Genomic DNA, 20,404 nt, shown 5'->3' on the forward strand with positions numbered 1-20,404 from the left:
AAGGAATGGACTGGGTTTGTGTTGTATTATTTTTTTAATGCTGTGCTGTCTCCATGCTTCCTGTTCCAGATAACTGGAGTGGTCCCAGATTCTCCAATGTCCTCTACCTGGGTGACCTCCTTCACGTCGATTCTTCTGTTGCTGTCGACAACAATGTGCCGCTGCGGCTCTACGTCGACAGCTGCATCGTGACAACAAGGACTCTGTGCCCAGATATGCAATCGTGGACAAGCTTGGGTGAGAACTGGAGTTACTTCAAACACACCGGCTCTTGCTGCACTCTGTTTTATTGAACCTGTTTCAATGCAGTGTGTTTGGAGGTGTAACCCTCCTCATGCTCGTCTGTCTCTCCCAGCTGCCTGATGGATGGCAAGTCTCCAGACTCCTCCTCTTCATTCACTAGACCTGCTCTGAACAAGCTGCGCTTTGACATCACTGCTTTCAAGTTCCAGGAGCATGGTAAGGCTTGGCTAGACCTGGTAAATACTAACTGTCTTGTCTACGTGTACTATGACCAGTGTGCTTTTCTGTTGCATTTATTTGCTGTGGTGTGTTTGACTGCATTCCCATTGTGACTCCTTCCCCTCTTGTTTCAGATCTACATGACTTGCACACTGAGGGCAGTCAATGCTGACAAACCAGCTGATGCCTCCAACAAGGCCTGCTCCTATCGGAAGCAAACCTACAGGTAAGCTCTTGCAGTGCAAGAGTGAGCAGATCCTCTATGCTGAACAGATTAGTCTTCATGTGGACCCTGCCTCCTTCCACCATGCTATTGTTAGTGATTGGCTCTTGGACCTTGGTCTAGCTTGTCGAGCACAATTCCCAGCTCTCAATCCAGATGAGCATGTGTGGGATGAACTTTGCCTCTGCAATCATGGCAGGCTACCCCTATGGCTCAGTTGCAGCTCTCTCCTCAAAGTACAAACCCTGCAAGACTCCTGATGTCTTGTGGAGTCTTGTCCTGGAATCAGAATTGCTGTCTTATTGGTCCTAAAGGGGTTTAGCTTTTTTTCCCTCCTCGGTCTGCTTTTAATATTAATGTCCCTTTCCCTGCCCATGCCTCTGCTTGAACCTGTGTGAACCTTTACATTTAGTGGCTTTCTACAGACCTCTTCATACTAAGTTTCATATCCCCTTGCAGAAATACTTGCTCCTCCCTATGTACTGGTTGATGGTACTGATTTTTAGTGCTGGTTGTGTAGATCTCATTGGCTCTGCACAGTCCTTGTATCCTAGCTGGCTCTGTCTAATCCTGCCCCCTCATGCCGTGCCTCCCTTTCAGGTGGGTCTCTGAGGACAGCTCCTCTGCAATGTGTGGGTGCTGTGACGCTGGCTCCTTCTCTGGGACACCCTGGTTCCTCACAGGCCCTCTTCCTCCCCGGCAAAGTAAGAGCTACAGGATTCCTGCCGAGATCAACCAGCCCAACTGGAGCGGAAAATGGCTTCAGAAGAGAGCGGCTCCTCTTGATCCAGGTACTGTCTGAACACCCAGCCTGGACGTGGCCTCTTCATAGGACTGGAACTCTAACCAAGCTGTATAAATACTGTCACGCTTGTACTTGGCAACTCCAATTAATTTAGTCTTAATCCTTTGCTGCCAGTGTAAAATATGATAGACAAAACCAGCATTAAATGGGTATGGGAACTTGGGGCATTTGGAGTTCTAACCAATGGGTCAAAATCCACTTGTTGCCATTGTAACATTTAATGGCTGACCTTTGCAGTAGGTCAATTGGTCTGATTTGGTTAGACCATTGGTGTGAGTTTAAACACCATGAAGTGATAGGGTACCAGGAAGCAGCAACACCTTGTGTTCCACAGCTGCATGTGCCAAACTTACAATGCTACTCTATATTCAATGGAAGAAAATGGGGACCAGTGACTTTATAGTGCTAAAGCATTTCTAACCTCATTTTGCCCTCTTCAGTGGAGTTTGACCATGTGTGCTCCCCTTCAATGGAGTTGCATTGTGGAGTAGCTCAATCACCAGTGCATTACTTGGTTTCAGCAATGACTAACCTTGCCCTCCTGTCTCTCCCCCTCTGTGTAGCTGGCCAGGACCCTCGAGTGCATGTAAAGGAGATCACCATCGGCCCCCTGACCGTGGTTCATGTGGTCCGAGATCATGCTGTCCTGCTCATTAAGGAGTCCCTGTACCACCCCCTGCAGCTTGTGGAAGAAATGCAGGGTAAGTGCAGCTGCTACTGAGCTCTGAACCAACTTGCTGTCAATGGAGGGTTAGCCTGCTTTTATCCAATCTAAAGAGTAACAGTTGTCTGTCGCTTCAAATGAAAGACTTTGTTTTTAATACTTGTAGTCTGCATTGTCATCTACTGTTCCATCACTCCTGTAAGCATGTTACTGTGCTTTTAGCAGTACTGGGAAACTGAGCCTTGAAGGACTTTTGCTATAGCTGGTTCAGCATCGGACCACAATATCCTCCATTCCCAATGTAAACCCTTACGAGTCTTCAATGGGTATAGCTTCCCTCCCGCACTGTCCTGTTAACCCCTCTGTCTCCTGTCTCTGACTTGGTCTCCTCTGTCCCTGTGCTGGCAGTCTCTGCTGTGGCTTTGGCTCTCTCCTGTGCTGTCCTGTTGACTGTGTTCCTGAAGAGGCGCTCCCAGTCTAGTGACAAACTGCTCGCTGTGTCTTCATGATGTGTTTTGAATAATAAAAGCCTTGTCATAGATAATGGAGTTGCTCGGTGGTCTTGTGTTCAAGGTGTTTTTATAGGACGATTGTGTTGCACAATGTCTATGCTTGGTGGTGATAAGTACTTTCACTCAAACTGCAGAAGGTGACCTCTCTTGTATAATAAGACATGCAATGTGTTTCATATTTTAGATGTGCTTTTCCAGGGTGATTTTTATTTATAAGATTCAGTAGTAAATGGGAGTGAATTCAAATAAGGGAATAAACGGCAAGTTACATTTGAGAGCAATTTTGACAAAGTAGTTGCAGTAATGTTTGCTTGAGTGTATTCCATTAAGAGCAAATAAGTACAATAAATGGATCAGAACAATTTCAAATGTGAATATGGTTACCTCTTAAGTAAACTAAAGTACAAGATGCAAAAGTTATAGTTGAGAGTAGTAGCAGAATACAGCAAGTTTGTGGAGTCCTTTTAGTACAAGGGTGATGCAAGTACTGATAGAATTGAATGCTGTAGTCCAGGGTTGTGAAGTTTTACAGGTGTGTGTTGAGGTGCTGGAAGGTGGTCAGGGACTGAGCAGCCCTTATCCATGGGTCAGTTCCACAGTTTAGGGTCGTTTAGAAAGGTCGAGACAGTGATGGGAGAGTACAAGCGTTTCATGTTCTGTAACCACTTGCAGTGCTAGATTGTAACCCTTCCTTGTAGCCAGACTCCCTATAACTATCACTGTGGTTCTTCTATTCAGTTACACCAGTAGGAGGGTGTAACTGACTATTCAACTGGCATAGTCTCTCCAACCCCAGCCACTCTGCCAGGTTCCTCCCTCTCCTTCACTCCTTTGACTTCTGTCTCTCCATTTACCCACAAAGCTGGCAGTCAGCTGGACCTCACCTTCTTCAGGGCCTGCTGCCCCTCTACCCTCTGCCACCCCCCCTGGACCTCTGATCACTATTTCATCTTTCTGTCTCTCCCCTCTCCCTGCTTCTCCTACCCCCACGGTGACCTCCCACCATAACCTCGGCTCTCTCCCCTTCTGCCCTTGCCTCCACCGCTCTCTAACCTCCCTCCTATCGACTCCTTCTCCCAACTCTCTGTAGACTTTGCTACCTCCACCCTCTTCTTCTTCTCCTCCCTCAACTCCCCAACCCTGGCTCCGCTCAGCAAGAACCAAACTGCAATCTGCTGAAATGGAAGAGAACCAAACTCCCTGCTGCCCTAGACCTCTACCGCTCTCTTCTCTCCTCTGCTAAATGTTATATCCAATCTATAATCCAAGCCTCCACTAACAATCCATGTAAACTATTCTCTACCTTCTCCTCCCTCCTAAACCCTCCCCCTCCTCCTCGATCTCCTCTGATGACTTTGCCTCTTCTCTTCTAAAATCTCAGATATCCGCAAACTCTAACACCTCTCCCTCCAACCACTGCATCCCCTACTAACTCACCCTCCTTCTCTCCCCTCTCAGACTCTGACCTGCTCTACTTTCCTTCATCTCCTCCCCTTCTCAACACCTCTTTCTGGTCTCCATGCTAAGCCCTATGTTTGGTGCAAACCTAACACCGCACATCATCCTGAGAACACATTCCCTACCGTGAAACGTGGTGGTGGTAGCATCATGCTATGGGGATGCTTCTCTGAGTCGGGGCCTGGAAAGCTCGTGAAGATAGAGGGCAAAATGGATGCAGCAAAGTAGAGAAATCCTGGAGGAAAACATGCTGAAGTCTGCAAGAGACCTGGGCCTTGGGAGAAGATTCATCTTCCAGCAGCACAATGACCCCAAACATACAGCCAAAGCCACACTGGAGTGGCTTGAAAACAAAAAGGTCAATGTCCTGGAGTGGCCCAGTCAAAGCTCTGACCTCAATCCAATTGAGAATATGTGGAAAGAGTTGAAAATTGCTGTTCACCAAAGGCCCCAGTCCAACTTGACGGAGCTTGAGCAATTTTGTAAAGAATGGGCAAAAATTGCAGTGTTCAGATGTGCAAAGCTAGTAGAGATGTATCCAAATAGACTCATGGCTGTAATTGCTGCCAAAGGTGCCTCTACCAAATATTGAGTCAAGGGGGTGAATACTTATGCAATCAATTATTTTCTGTTTTGTATTTGTAATTTAGAACAATTTGTAGATTTTCCACAGATCTTTTTGAAAAGAACATACACAGTATTATAATTGACAAAGAATATATCATATTCAATCAATACAGGCCAGTTTAAATCCTCCAATCCATGTGTGGCAGGATGGCTTGTAGTGGTGAGGTGTGGTGACATCACAGACCAGGAAGTAACTGAACCAAAACAGTGGATGGGCTGGTGAAGTTGAATGCTACGGCACTCAACGTGTTTAATAAATCAAATAAACAAAAAAAAAAAGATTTAAACAATAACAAAAAGGCTCAAGGGCCAAACAAACCAGACAGACAAACAAGTAAGTGTCGTGCTGGCTAATCCAGCACGTTTTAGGAATTGTTATTTTAAATTTTGTCTCCTCTCTATCTCCCCGTACCTCCTCTCTGTACACCCAAACCCGCAGCACGGACAGCTGCAGGTTCTTATACTCTGCCCGAGGGGTTAACTAGCTGTTAATTATCTTATTACCCCTCGGCCAGAGTCTGCATTCGTTTGGTAAGGATGCGTGACTGTCAGCTAGTTAAATAATCAGTAGCTGATCAGCCACGCATCCTCATGGGTTTTTAAATATATAAAACAAATAACAAATGCCCGGCGCTGTTATCTGCGCCACAAACAATAATATAAATAATAATAAATAGGGGCGGGACACTCCGCCACACCATGTCTAATAACTCAGCACATTCCCAACAGGATTGGAACTCTGCGCTAGGCTCAGGTTGGACTGGTTCTGTGAACACCACGACAGGCCTGTGCACATCTGCTAAAAATATTTTCTAAAACACATTACAGTCATTACAATATTTGTTGCAGTTTCACAAATGTTCAATTTGTTTCTCAGAGATCGGCCTGCTTCCAGTAGCTGTGACAGTCTTGGGTCAGTTTCTGCTGTGGTGTGGGTTACAGTCTTTAAAAGCCTGATACCTGCAAAAACTTCAATCTTGTTAGCTGGGCTCCCATCTCTGCATTCTCATTCCCATGGTCAGTGGGCAAACACATTTGAACTGAATCTGGGTCCATCAAAGAACCGCACACCCTTACAACCGAGGCCTTCCTTGCAAGAGGATCTAATGACTTATAGCACAAAAGGGACATGCCAGAACCGTCTGTGGCACTAATATATATATATATATATATATTTGTAAGACCGCAGGGAGGGGGGTTAAAATCCTCCCTGCGTAGGATATGTGTGCAGGTACCTTTTTGTTAGTTTGTTTTATTGTTTTGCTTTATTGTTTAATTAATTTGTGAATTGTTTTATTGCCTAATTATCCCCAGCACCTGGTGCTTATTATTAAATTAGAGCCAGGTGCAGGGTATAAAACTGAAGCAGTAATTTTGCTCATCGCTGCTGAGGAGGAGGCGGCAGAAGGGGTGTTCGGCTTCCAAGCAGTCGTTGAGAAGTAAGTCGTGTTTTGGTGTTTGTAGCGGGTAAACGGCTTAGCCGTCCTTCGGGTCAGTTAGGTTCCTGTGTGTTTAGTCAGTGCTCTAAAAGGAGCTAGGTGTTTGTTTTGTTTATTTTGTGTTTTTGTAAATTAAAAATATAGCGCAACAGCACGATAAAATCCATTTCCGTGTCTGGGTGTAATTTTTAAAGGGGGCAAGAACCGTGAGTGGTGCCTGGCTGGTTCACATTTATTTATATATTATATATATATATCCGAGATTGAGTTTTGTAGAAGGGAAAGATGATCTGATCACCTCTTTATATTTACTGCTGAAGCAATGGCATTGTTAGGTGTGATCCATAAAGTGATGGAAATAAAACCAGCCAGAGCAGTCCTGATTCCTTGAGTTGACTGCATGCTATTGAGACAGGGAGTGGAGTCAGGAGAGAGATTATACATGATATTTTAACAGCACTGAATGAATGTGCAATCAGAGACACACACATTATATCAGCTCAGGTACCAAGCCATTCTGGGGTGCTAGCTAATGAACAGGTGGATCTGATGGCAAACAATGGGTTATTGAGAAAGGAAGTGGATATGATACTGCCTCTGTGTCAGGAACAAATAAATGCAATAAATACACAAAGAATCATGGAATTATAGCAAAATCAATGGGAACACAATCCTAAGGGAAGGTTTTATTACAATATACAGCCAAAGGTCAGGATAGGGAGTGAAGCATCTAGAGGGGAATTGAATTGGGTGGAAGAAACTATAATGAACAGATTGAGAATAACATGTAGATGGATTATGTGGAGACTGCCAAAGGTTAGAAACTGTACAACATTATATATTAGAATGTAATAAATTCAAACAGAGAGGTATTAACAAATCAGTTGAAGGCATTAGAGGTGGATAATTTATCAATACACAGTATATGGAAAGAAAATCATATATTACAATACATAGTGACTACTGGAAAATGTGGATGCAGCGAAACAAGATACTGTAGAAGGGCGTTAGAGGGCGCTCGTCATCTGTTATTAGATTGCATGCGCCAACTTCCTCTAATCAGAAGAAGGCGGGGGCTGGCTGGGGGTGACGTCAGGACAGGAAGTAGACAGACAGGACTGCTGAGTGAAATGTTCTGGTGCGCCCGTTTATTTTAAACGCAACGTTTTAAACAGAACAAACAAAACAGAACGTCACGTTTGCCAAAACAAATAGACAGACAAACAAAACACAGCCAACACTAAACAAGTATCTTGCTACTCTAAAACTAGCACGCGTAGCAACAGTTTTTCTACTTAATTCTCCTCCTCACCGAACACACTAACCACGAGTGAGTGACTATATCTATATATATATATATATATATATATATATATATATATATATATATATAACCAGCTGTGCCTGGGTTAAATTACTAATTAAGCATTCACTTAAATCCCAGCACGTGAACTAATTTGTGCAATCCCCGTGCCCACACATATTAATACACATTTTATCTGCACGTGAAGTGATTGTGCAATCCCCCGTCTAAATACAAATACACATTTTTACAACACTCGTGCTACATAGCCCAATTTATACTCTGTGCACCAATATATATATATATATATATATATATATATATATATATATATATATATATATATATATATATATATAATATACAACATTTTGCGGATAAAGTTGTATTCATTTAAATAACGTAATAGTATTTGATCAAAAGAAAATAATGACATAATGAAGACTTCTTACCTTTGTATAAGTTAGTGATCAGCAGATGTGTCAGCCATACGAAGGGGTTTTCACTAACTCTGCTTTGGAGAATAAATGATTTATTTATTTATTTATTTATTTCTATATATTTCTTATAGGTAAATATACACAGACTCTCTTCCTATGCATCGGGACGCGGGACATTTGCTATGAAATCGGGATTGTCTCGACCATAGCCTAGGGACTGTTGGCATGTATGAGAATGTACAGGATCGTATGTAAAGTACAGCAGCTTATAGGAAGAAAAGGATCCGCTGTTGCAGGAAGTGGACACTTTGCACACGCTGGAGAATTCAAACGAGAGAGGTGTGTAATGTATTTGATATCAAACGCATGAGTGAAATAATCACAGATTGATCAGCTTTCCAGACACTAACAATCCACACATTTGAAGTTTCTCCGATTCATCTAGAAATGATATTGTTCCTTTTCAAAACTGTGCTCATAACAATTGGAAGTTAAAAGCTCTGAGCATTGTGAGAACATATTAAGGGTGTAGATGTATAGCAGGTATTACAGGTGTATATAATAATGCTATACTTGTCTTTATAATGGAGGGACTCTTCAACCAGCATCTACTATAATTACATGTTAATGCCAGCTACAGTAGGAAGGCAATCATTTTGACGTGTTGTAATGTTTCAAACATTATTGTCATTTAATGTGTGTGCTTTACATGTTGTATGTCCTTGAGATTACTTTAAAACAGTTCTTTCTTGCTTTCTGTTCTCAGTGTTTGATAATCTTTAACATTCATTTAAAACAGTTCTTTCTTGCTTTCTATCTATACCTGTGAAATATCTGCCCATCCTCAATCTGAATACTAATACTAGTGATAATGTTAATAATATTAATAACAGGTACAAGGGATTTTAAAGCAGTGTTTCTAGCGCCTTTAACATGCTAGTCTATTCCCTGAGGTAATTAAAGATCATACGTTTTAACAATTATTTTCGCGTTAATCACTAGATGGCAGTGTTGCTAAACTTTTATGTAATTCTTTCCCCCTTCATTAGGTTTTTATTAACAATACAAAGTTACAAAAAGAGGCAGTATTGAGATCAGCATACAAACCACCTAATATTGTAAATATTGTACTCAAATACATTGATATTACTTTTACATGGTAGTTATCCGGGAACAGGGCCATGTGTTTTGACATTTGAACTCATTTGCTGAAGCTTCTAAATATCAGAAGGGACACGTCATTACAAAAGATTTCGGAGAACTTGCATGTATAGAATAAGTGTAGGACTGATTCATTTTCTGTGAGACAGAAGGAGCAGCAAGACATATCTGAAAAGAAGTTACATGGATAAAACCTATTAATAACTTTAAAATCAGTTTTTTTAACTTTGTTTGGTATCAGTTTATTTGGAGAATTTCAAGCAATTTTCCAATTAATGTTATTAAATAAATTTCCATTTATTGGGAGCTGTTGGGATACAGCTGATATCGGATATTAAAACTTTTCTAATATGAGAATTACTATATTTATCATTTGTAATATTAATACCCTTTATGGAGAGTGTGGGAATATACTTCATTATAGTATTATGTAGTGTATGTGATTTATTATGTGCCATTAATCACTATGAAGAAATCCTTAGGTGTAATTATTATATTGAATTTGCTAATTCAGTCGTATGTACAAAAATCACCTCCATCATTCATTTTATTAGAAAAGTCCTGTAGTTTCTCAATCGTGATTTCCGATACCTATGGTTTCAATAATATAAAAATATATACCTGCCAAGTCTCCAGATTTCGTCGGCAGACTCCCTATTTAGACTCAAACTCCTGATATTGTAGATTGCCAATTGTAATACATTATTATCTTAAGTAAATGTTCTCTAAGAAGCGGCCCACCCCTCGCTCTCTTGCTGTCTCGCCTGCTTTACAGGGAAAAAGTAAAAAAAGGGTCTGTATATATCTTAATTCTCCTGCACCCACCCCCGCTCGAAACAAAAATCTTTTTGTAGTGTTCTTACTACAGCCCTTGCTATAGAAACTGCCCCCCGCACTTTTGAAACCAAAGTTACGCCACTGCTTAAAAATGATATAGAACCTGTGTCTCATAATCGGATGAAAGATTAAAGAAAATATCCCTGTATACAACAAAGAAGGAAGAGGTCTACAGCAAAGAATAGAGGGCCAGGGAAGAGGCTGCTTAAAATCCAGTTGTCTCCTATTATCTGGCTGCTCAGACTGGGAGAAATGATTCATGTTATAGTAAGAGACATACTGTACGCTGTGTGAACTTTCTACAAATCACACAAATGAAGATTGTTTTCATGAAGCCCTATTAAATGGTGTTGTTGTTTTTTTAACTTTTAATATGTTCTGTGTGTGTGGGATGATACACAGGTAAGCATTTGAACAGATCCTTCTCGGTGATATGTGCTAATAATGAAGTGATGTAATCATTTCAATACTAGGTCATGGGGTTTCTCGTTGGGTATTCTGTAAAGGGAAGTAAGAGGACAAGCCCTGGAAATACAGCTATCTTTAACCCTGGAGTGGGAGGGGTGTTTTATGTCATTTCCTTGAAGGCTCTGGACTGTGCTTTTTGTTGTGAAATGCCTCTTTTCTGCTAGTTTCTCAGCTTGGCACCTGCTGATTCTATTTGTGTCTTGTTTTTCATTTTGACTCTCTGTGATATACTGTTAAAACACAGTATGTGTAGTTTATTATTATTATTATTATTATTATTATTATTGATTTTTTAGCAGACGCCCTTATCCAGGGCGACTTAGTCGTAAACAAATACATTTCAAGAATCACAGTGCAAGTAATAATACAATTAAGAGCAAGATAAATACAATGATGAATACAATGACTTTGGTTCAAGCAAGTACAAGTGTGACAAAATACAATTCAATAATACAGCAGATAAGTGTCAGTGATAGTTACATCAGGATATAATTAAATACAAAATACTACAGATTAAACACTTGACAAATTATAGTACTCTGAAGTACAGGATTAAATGCAGTAAAATAGGGGGCAGATAAGAGCAAGTAAAGCACATTTAAGGAAGAGTGGTAAGTGTCCCAGGGGAAAAACAGAGGAGTTCTACAGGTGCTTTCTGAAGAGGTGAGTCTTGAGGAGGCGCCGGAATGTGGTCAGGGACTGGGCAGTCCTGACATCTGTAGGAAGGTCATTCCACCACTGCGGGGCGAGGGTGGAGAAGGAGCGGGCTCTGGAGGCAGGGGAGTGTAGAGGAGGTAGAGCCAGTCTTCTAGTGCAGGCGGAGAGGTCGAGTGGGGGTGTAGGGAGAGATGAGGGTCTGGAGGTAGCTGGGTGCAGTCTGGTCAAGGCATCTGTAGGCTAGTACAAGAGTCTTGAACTGGATGCGAGTGGTAATCGGGAGCCAGTGGAGTGAGCGGAGTAGTGGAGAAGCAAGGCAGAGAGAACACCAGGCGAGCAGCGGAGTTCTGGATGAGCTGGAGCGGACGGGTGGCGGACGCAGGGAGGCCAGCCAGGAGGGAGTTGCAGTAGTCTAGGCAGGAGAGTACCAAGGCCTGGACCAGGAGCTGGGTGGCGTAGTTGGTGAGGAAGGGTCGGATTCTTCGGATGTTGCTCAGGAAGAATTGGCAAGTGCATGCCAGAGTGGAGATGTGCTGGGAATAAGAGAGGCAGGGGTCCAGGGTGACTCCGAGGTTCTTAGCGGAGGAAGAGGGAGAGAGTGTGGTAGATTCCAGAGGAACAGAGATAGAGAGATCAGAGGAGGGGGAGGAGGAGGAGGGAAAGAAAAGGAAGTCAGATTTAGAGAGGTTGAGTTTGAGGTGATGCGAGTGCATCCAGGAGGAAATGGCAGACAGACAGGTAGAGATACGGGAGGGGATGGTGGAGTCAGAGGTGGGGAAGGAGAGGAAAATCTGAGCATCATCAGCATTGAAATGGTATGAGAAACCATAGGATGCGATGAGGGGGCTCAGAGAGCGGGTGTAGAGAGAGAACAGGAGAGGACCCAAGACTGACCCTTGGGGGGGACTCCTGTTGAGAGAGGGCGAGGTGTGGAGGTTGTTCCACGCCAGGTTACCTGGTAAGTGCGGTTGGAGAGGTAGGAGGAGAACCAGGCCAGAGCAGTGCCAGAGTTTCCCAGGTCAGCGAGAGAGGATAGTAGAATAGAGTGATCGACAGTGTCAAAGGCAGCAGAGAGGTCGAGGAGAATTAGGACAGAGGAGAGAGAGGCAGCTCGGGCAGAGTTTAGTGAATTGGTGACAGACAGGAGGGCGGTTTCAGTGGAGTGAGCAGCGCGGAAGCCAGATTGGAGAGGGTCGAGTAGAGAGTGGATGGACAGGAAAGCAGAGAGCTGGCGGTGTACAGTCCGCTCGAGGGTTTTTGGAGAGGAAGGGTAGGAGGGAGACAGGACGGTAGCTCTGGAGGGAGGTGGGGTCGAGGGTAGGTTTTTTGAGGAGGGGAGTGATAGAGGCTTTCTTGAAGGCAGAGGGAAAGAGACCAGAAAGGAGAGAGGTGTTGAGAAGGGAGGAGATGAAGGGAAGTAGAGCAGGAGCAGCAGCTTGAAAGAGGTGAGTGGGGAGGGGGTCCAGTGCACACGTGGTGGGTTTGTGACCCTGGAGCAAGGAGGAGAGGTCAGAGTCTGAGAGGGGCGAGAAGGAGGGTGAGTTAATAGGGGATGCAGTGGGTGTAGGGGTTGGAGCAGGAGGGGGTGCGGGAGAGGGAGAGATGTTAAAGAGCTTGCGGATATCTGATATTTTAGAAGAGAAGAAGGAGGCAAAGTCATCAGAGGAGATAGGAGGGAGGAGGAGAGGGAGGAGAAGGTAGATAATAGTTTACATATAGACTAGGGCCTCAAGTTGTTCTGCCAACATCCTCTATAGTAGTTCAATGTCAGGTGAAATACCTTACAGAATACACATTTCATTCTCTTCACAATACACATTTCATTCTCTTCACAATACACATCCTATAGACCAGTGGTTTTGAACCTTTTTTTTAAACCAAAGCCTACCCCTTCTGTCTGGAGGTCTCAAGAACCCCTTTACAATTTTCACTCTACTGAATGGTACCACAGCTGCAATGAAAGGCAGAATAATTTGATTAACACATTTATTTGTTTATTTAATATATAATTTGTTATAACAGTTTGGGACTGACAAACTGCTGGTTTAGGACAGAATACCAAACAGTAATTCAAAAAACTTGTAATTACAGGTCTTTGGAAGCGAGACTCAAAAGACAGTATTTGTGAATCTCTTCGGAAACACTCTGCAAATAATCCAAAATAGACTGCACTCTAATTGTCACGTTACCATTTACTTCCCATCTCAGCATAATGATGTGTGGCATATAAAATGAGCAGACATACCGCTCTCCATAGGCAGGATCGCCAGACGCCACTTAATATAAATAATGCATTCGTAGAGGTGGATGATCATTTTGAATGCAGAGTGGTATATTATTATATAATACCATGAAAAAAAAGACAATTCCAGGTCATTATTTACTTTTACTTTCATTTTTATTTGTGCATTTCTGAGTCGTCCTGCGTGCCCCCAGAGACGGTGGATGGTCCTGCAGCCTGGTTGCCGTGGTTACAGCCCTGAACTCTTCACAGAGCTAGAAGGGGATTTCCGTAGGGCCAGAAATATCACTTCTCATCTATTATTTGTTTTGCTGTCCCCCCGGGGTGACTGAATTCCCCTTTCTTGATCAGTGAATCATCTGGTTAGCACCAAACTCTTTTATTTCCAATCCGTGACAATTATAAAAAAGCACTGCCCCGTTTCGTCGAATCACAGGAACTTTCCCTGCTAAGAGGAGCTGCAGAAGGCCACACTTCCCTGTCTGAAGGCTGCAGAGGGAGGGAGTCGCAGACTCTGTAGACAAAGGGCCTGGTCCATTTAAAGGTTTGACAAACAGGGTGTGCAACGTTAAAAAAGAAGAATCTCAGTGTCTCATTCATGGTATTGGGATTCTCATTTTTATAATGTTTCAGCTCAGCCTGGTTCCTAGCAGTCTCTACTGAAGCCCATTCCAAGATGCTTCTAGTTCTCCTCACTGGTAAAAGCACGGCCGTGTTGTGTGCAGAGTGTCACACAGTCAGGGGAGAGCACTGCCCCCTGGTTTATAATCCCAATACATTATTAGAGTTGACCTCTTTGTGTTTAGGAATTAACTTGTCCTTGACATTTCAGTGACTCCAAAGAAGTTCTCTGAGTTTGCACATGTTCAAAGTTCTGCAATGGAACTGGAGCCACAGAAGGTCTGTGTTTATTGCTTCAGGGTCATCACTCTTTAAGTTGATTCGCAGGTCACCACTAAGCTCATATCAATTATATGGTCTGTTTTATGATTGTGTGATTGGCCTTCCTTAAAAGAGATTTTAACAACACAAATCTAATAATCCTAATGTTGAAATGATTCACAAATACACCTCTCAAGATTGAGATGTCCAGTTTTAATTCCAGTTAACCAGGTGCATGTCTGTGTTACAACAGACCTGCGTTGGGTTTACTGGAAGTAGAGCCCAGTCTGCTTCACTGTGGCTCCCAACTTGTTGAGCCTGTATGCATTGTTAGTCAAGCAGAACCCAGGTGCTTCACACACACCAGCCTGAGGGGGTAAAGAAACTACAAAATGACATCGCAAAAGTCTGCCATAAGCCATAATAGCAGTACAGTATTTCATGTCAGACTTCGAAATGTCACATTTTTCAATTTGTCAGTTTTTTATCTATGGAAAACTACAAAGCTGTATGTAAATCAATATGTTAACACAACATCATTCAGCAGGTTTCATTCGACTTTATGAAGCAAAATTAGTTAATTTACTGGGTGATGCAAAACGTTTGCCCTTAGCTGTAGTTTGAAGTTATCATTTTAATATGCTGTAGGGCTGTGTTTCATTCTGTTGTCAGTATCACCGATTATCAATAAAGTAGAATTAAGACTCGAATGACTCGTAATTGAAACTTAAAAAGATTAGTTTGATTCCAAAACACAAACGTACGTGTATTAAAGTTCCATTCCATTTAGTTGTCTAAGGCGGTCTCTGCATCAAACAGCAGATTGTAAGGTAAAGGCCAAGGTAACCTGTTTCTGCTTGTCCTTTCAAATACAGATCTACCAGATTCTGCAGTGCTGTTCTCTGGGATTCTTGAAAACCAAAGGTTTCTAAGAAATCACGTGGAAAAAGCTCTCTCTCTCTCTCTCTGGCTCTGCTCCCAGGAACAGATTTCCTGCCCCAGAGCTAGCACAGTTCTGTTTAAGATTGTGTAGTTTGCAAATACAAACATCAGCGTTTGCTTCCTTGTCTAAACCTCCTTCCTTTCCACTATAGCTCTGGTTTAAAGTTGAACTGTGTTTCAAATAAAAAACACTTCCCTTTTTATTCTTGTTGAGATTTCTCATAGCTTTTGGTTTTAATGAGAAGTTAAAGAACAAAGCCGATGCTGGCGTGCTCTTGTGGTAAGGGCTTGTACTTTCCCAGCAGTAGATAGATGAATTTACCTTCCATGTACTTTTAACACATGATATGTGAACTACACTAAGGAATCTTCTGTTGCAGGTCTTGCTGTCCTGGTAGTAACCAGACAGCTGCTTCCTCTAAAGATTCACATGCTTTGCCACCAGAAAGATTCTTTGACCCCCAAAGATAGGTTAAGGCAAGGCAACCTAGCTTCTTTTACACAGTGTAATATGTTTTATGACAATGCAAGTTCTCTGTGTGTTTGTCAGAACTGCACATTTGAGACCTGTATAGGGAATGGAAATGCATTACAGGTAAGATTTATGAAATTATTTTGTCCACTGCGACCATGTTAAGCACTCTAAAACAGGGACCAGCCGAGTATTTTAAAGATGTGGTTATTTAGAATGCATCCAGCCTGGACTTGATGAGGTAAGTGAATATAACATTTAAATTGGCAACATGACTTAATAAAATTTGAGACGGCTGAATCCTAAAATGGATGTTATGTATTTTAAAGCCTTTGAAATTAGTTTAAATAAAAACACGCCATTATCATTTTCCATGGTTATTTAATTGTGGTGCTGTGTATTTTATACTTTGTGAAGCTTGGCAACATCTCCCTCTAATATAAACAGGACATGATGAACCCAAACATTGATGTGTCCAGGAGTCGAGCCTGGACACAAAAACTTCCTTTGTGTTATTCAAACAGCTTTACTGTGCTTTTATTTTTCTTTATTTAAAACAATAGTACCATTCTGTGAAAGTATAACTTAATAAGTTAATATGTGGCATTTCAATATGTGGCATTGCTCTTTCTAGCCAAACTACTGGAACGAGCTGTCACTAGGCAATTAAACTGGCATCTCACTGCTAACAATCTTTTTGAACCCTTTCAAACCACAGTTCGCAGGATATCAGCACCCCTGTCATAGATGTGAGGAGGACTTGCATGGACACAGTTAGTGATGAACCTAATGATCCTTGTAAACCCGGTCAGACAAACCAGCATAAGAGAGAAAAGAACCTCAACGGGCACAAGCCTGGAGTTAAATGGCCAAGAGCTTGTGAGAAAACTGCATGGGACACAGTAAACACAGATCTCTGCGTTGCATTGGAAAGATTAAGTGGAACAGTTGAAAAGAAGCTGGATAAATTTGGGGACATCATCAACGCATATGGAAGTGAGAGGTTTGGAGTTGAAAAAAGGAAGGAAAAAGTACACACTATTCCTGGAAAGTCTAGACGGCAGCAGGAGATTGAACGCTTAGTTAGAGAAAGGAGACAGCTGAGGAACCAATGGAGAAGAGCAGAACAAAGTCAGAAGGAGGGACTCAATCTCTTACAAAGGGTCATAAAAGATAAGCTTGCAACATTGCGCAGAGCTGAGCGCCTACGGAAACGCTACAAAAAGGAGCGTGCGAGAGCTAACTTTTATAAAGACCCATTCAAATTTGTAAAGAAGTTATTCACCAGTGAGAATGGCACACTAAAAGCATCTAAGGTTGAGCTGGAAAGATATTTGGAGGAAACACATACAGATTCAAAAAGGCAGGAGCCTATGTCAATTCCGTCAGACACCCCACCTATCAATCCACCAGAATACCAAATGGAGGACTGTGCACCTAAGTGGAAAGAAATAGAGCAAGCTGTGAAAAAAGCAAGGGCTTCATCATCTCCAGGGCCTAATGGAGTTCCGTACAGAGTGTACAAGAGTGCTTCAGGAGTTCTACGAGTTCTGTGGAAATTGATTAAAGTGGCATGGGAAAAACAGGTTGTACCAAGAGCATGGCGCCGAGCAGGTGGAGTCTTTATAACTAAAGAAAAAGATTCTACAAGCATCAGTCAGTTTCGTCCCATTTCCCTATTGAACGTAGAAGGCAAGATTTTCTTCAGCATTATTTCTCAGAGATTGTCAGCTTACCTATTAAAGAACTGCTTCATTGACACTTCAATACAAAAAGCGGGCATTCCAGGTTTCCCAGGTTGCTTAGAACACATCAATGTGATCTGGCAACAAATTCAATCAGCTAAAAAGGAGAGGAAGGAGCTCCATCTGACATTCCTGGATTTGGCTAATGCATATGGTTCAGTGCCACATGAACTACTTTGGGCAGCATTTGATTTTCAGTGTACTGATGACAATAACAAATTTAGTGAAAGCCTATTTTGGAGATTTGCAATTCAGTTTTTCAACTTCAGAATTCAGCACTACATGGCAATGCCTAGAGGTTGGAATAATGGCAGGATGCACCATTTCTCCACTGGCTTTTACCATGGCAATGGAAGTAATCATTAGGGCATCAAAATGGGTAGTAGGAGTAGTAGTAGAGCGCTTGGCTTCTGGAATGCGACTAACACCAATTCGAGCATACATGGATGACATGACAACCATGACTACAACAGTAGCCTGCACTAATCGATTATTGGGCAAATTAACCAATAACATTGAATGGGCACGAATGCAATTCAAGCCCACTAAATCAAGGAGCATCTCTATAATTAAAGGCAAAGTAGTAGATAAAACATTCTTCATTAATGGTGAGGCAATACCAACAGTGTCTGAGAAGCCAGTGAAGAGTCTTGGGAGATGGTACGACGGGGATCTAAAGGACACAGTTCGTGTGGGAGAAGTTAGACAACAAGCAGTGGAAGGGTTGAAGAGCATAGACAGCTGCGCTCTACCAGGTAAACTAAAACTCTGGTGCTTTCAGTTTGGTCTACTGCCGAGGTTGCTGTGGCCACTGACTGTGTACAGGGTTTATTTGACAACAGTAGAGAAGCTGGAAGCTTTAATCAGTTCATACATCAGGAAATGGTTGGGAGTTCCACGCTGCCTCAGCAGAGTGGGACTTTATGGTAAAGGAATACTGCAGCTACCAATCTCTGCTCTAACCGAGGAGTTTAAGTGCGCCAAGGTCAGACTGGAAATGACATTAGTAGAGTCACGCGATAAATGCGTAAGGGAGGCAGCACCTGTGTTGAAAACTGGAAGAAAGTGGGCGGCAAAGAAAGCTGTGGAAGATGCAAAGGCTGCCCTTCGAATTGGTGATATCATGGGGCAAGTTCAGCATGGAAGAGGGGGTCTTGGTTTCAGTTCAGCTCCTCCTACATGGCACAAGGCAGCCCCAGCTCAAAGGAGGAAGCTGGTAGTCAATGAGGTGCAAAAGCAGGAGGAGAGGATGAGGTGTATAAAGGCCATTTCCCAGGCCAAGCAGGGAGAATGGATGAGATGGGAGAGTGTGGAACAACGCAAGATTGGCTGGCAAGACCTATGGTCAATGGAACAGAGCAGGATCAGTTTCCTCATCAGGTCAACATATGATGTTCTCCCATCACCACAGAACCTAAACCTCTGGGTAGGAGAGGATCCCTCATGTCCTTTGTGTTCATCACCTGCAACATTAAGGCACATTTTGACTGGATGTAAGATGGCTCTTAGCCAAGGATGGTTTACTTGGCGCCATGACCAGGTGCTGCGATGTTTGGCCTTAGCATTAGAAGACAAGCGTAACATGACCAATAAGTTGTCACCTGTTCCATCAAAACATTACACACAAAAGACAACATTCCTCCGCCCAGGAGAGCAACCACCAAGAAAAGGTGTTAAAACCAATCCTCGCCCAGGACAACTGGAAGCTGCTAGAGACTGGAAAATGCTGGCAGATGTTGGTCAACGGCTTATTTTTCCACCTGAGATTGCCACCACTAACCTTCGACCAGATATTGTCTTGTGGTCTGGATCAGCACGCCTTGTTCACCTGGTAGAGTTAACAGTGCCATGGGAGGATGCTGTAGATGAGGCGTATGAGAGGAAAAAACTGCGGTATGCTCAACTAGCCACTGAAGCGGAACAGCGAGGATGGAGAGTTCGGATTTACCCAGTGGAAGTGGGTTGTCGAGGATTTGTGGCACACTCTACAACCCGGTTTCTCAGAGACGTCGGATTCAGTGGCCAGAATCACCGTCGAGCCCTCTTGAGGTGTCGTGGGCTAGTCGACGAAACACTGAGGATGGAAGGTGCCCACTTGAAAACCCCAGAGATGTACCCTACTTAGCTCAATCCAGACGGTTGTCATGCTGATGCGCTGGGGAGGCCGCACTGTGGTTGATCCCCGGAGCCAGCATCACAGCCGTTGTGTGTGCTGATGCGCCAGGGAGGCAAAATAAGCTGATCCCAGGAGCCAGCATTACACTTCAGCCATTAACACCAGACAGAAGGATATTTACATCATCATATGGAAGGAAACGTAAATGGATGGAGACACATATGGATCACATTAGTTTACTGTAAAGCTACGTCTTAGTTGGTGCTTATCTTGGCGAGAGCTGAGTTCAAATCAGCATGAAGTTTTAACATCTACTCTCGTGTAATGGAAATCAATATGGCTTCCGGCATCTTCATAGCATGAGACTGCCCTGGTCAAAGTCACTAATGATCTGTTAATGGCTGCTGACTCAGGTGCATTATCAATTTTAATCCTCTTGTTTCTTAGTGCGGCATTTGACACTGTAAATCTCGAGATCCTACTTGATAGTTTAGAGTGTCTATTTGGCATCTCTGGCACTGCCCTCAACTGGTTTAGATCATATCTAACAGGTCGTCAACAATTTATCTCTCTGGGTAGATTTAGTTCTGATGTTGGGCCAGTAACTTCTGGTGTCACCCTCGGCCCCCTGTTATTTAGTATTTATATTTCCCCTCGGCCACATTTTAAGGTCTCATGGCATACACTATCATTTTTACGCAGACGACACTCAAATCTATATTAATTTTAAACCTGATACCAATGTTGCTGCCTCTGTCCTAACTGCCTGTATCTCTGATATAAAAAATTGGATGTCGCAAAATGTTTTACATCTAACTGAGGTAATGCTGTTGGGTACTCCCCGCCAGCTAGGTAAAACCAATGCTTTAAATCTGTCTGTTGATGGAACATTGCTTGAGTTCAGATCTAAGATGAAAAATTTGGGTGTGATTTTTGATCCTAGGTTAAC

At 42.8% G+C, this 20,404-nt stretch overlaps 2 protein-coding genes across 2 annotated transcripts in view; both read left to right on the forward strand.

Annotated features, from left to right (window-relative positions):
• Window positions 1-20,404, forward strand: part of LOC131698709 (zona pellucida sperm-binding protein 3-like) — a 177,438-nt gene that overhangs the window by 1,647 nt on the left and 155,387 nt on the right. The window lies entirely within an intron of this gene.
• Window positions 5-5,890, forward strand: LOC117968454 (zona pellucida sperm-binding protein 3-like). The gene is made up of 6 exons (XM_058991216.1): window positions 5-237; window positions 356-459; window positions 597-688; window positions 1,286-1,476; window positions 2,054-2,191; window positions 5,629-5,890. Exons 2-6 carry the CDS (start codon window positions 457-459, stop codon window positions 5,706-5,708), a joined length of 504 nt encoding a protein of 167 aa, XP_058847199.1. The 5' UTR covers window positions 5-237; window positions 356-456; the 3' UTR covers window positions 5,709-5,890.

Source organism: Acipenser ruthenus, chromosome 18 (assembly GCF_902713425.1).
Source record: "Acipenser ruthenus chromosome 18, fAciRut3.2 maternal haplotype, whole genome shotgun sequence".
NCBI classification, from domain to species: domain Eukaryota; kingdom Metazoa; phylum Chordata; class Actinopteri; order Acipenseriformes; family Acipenseridae; genus Acipenser; species Acipenser ruthenus.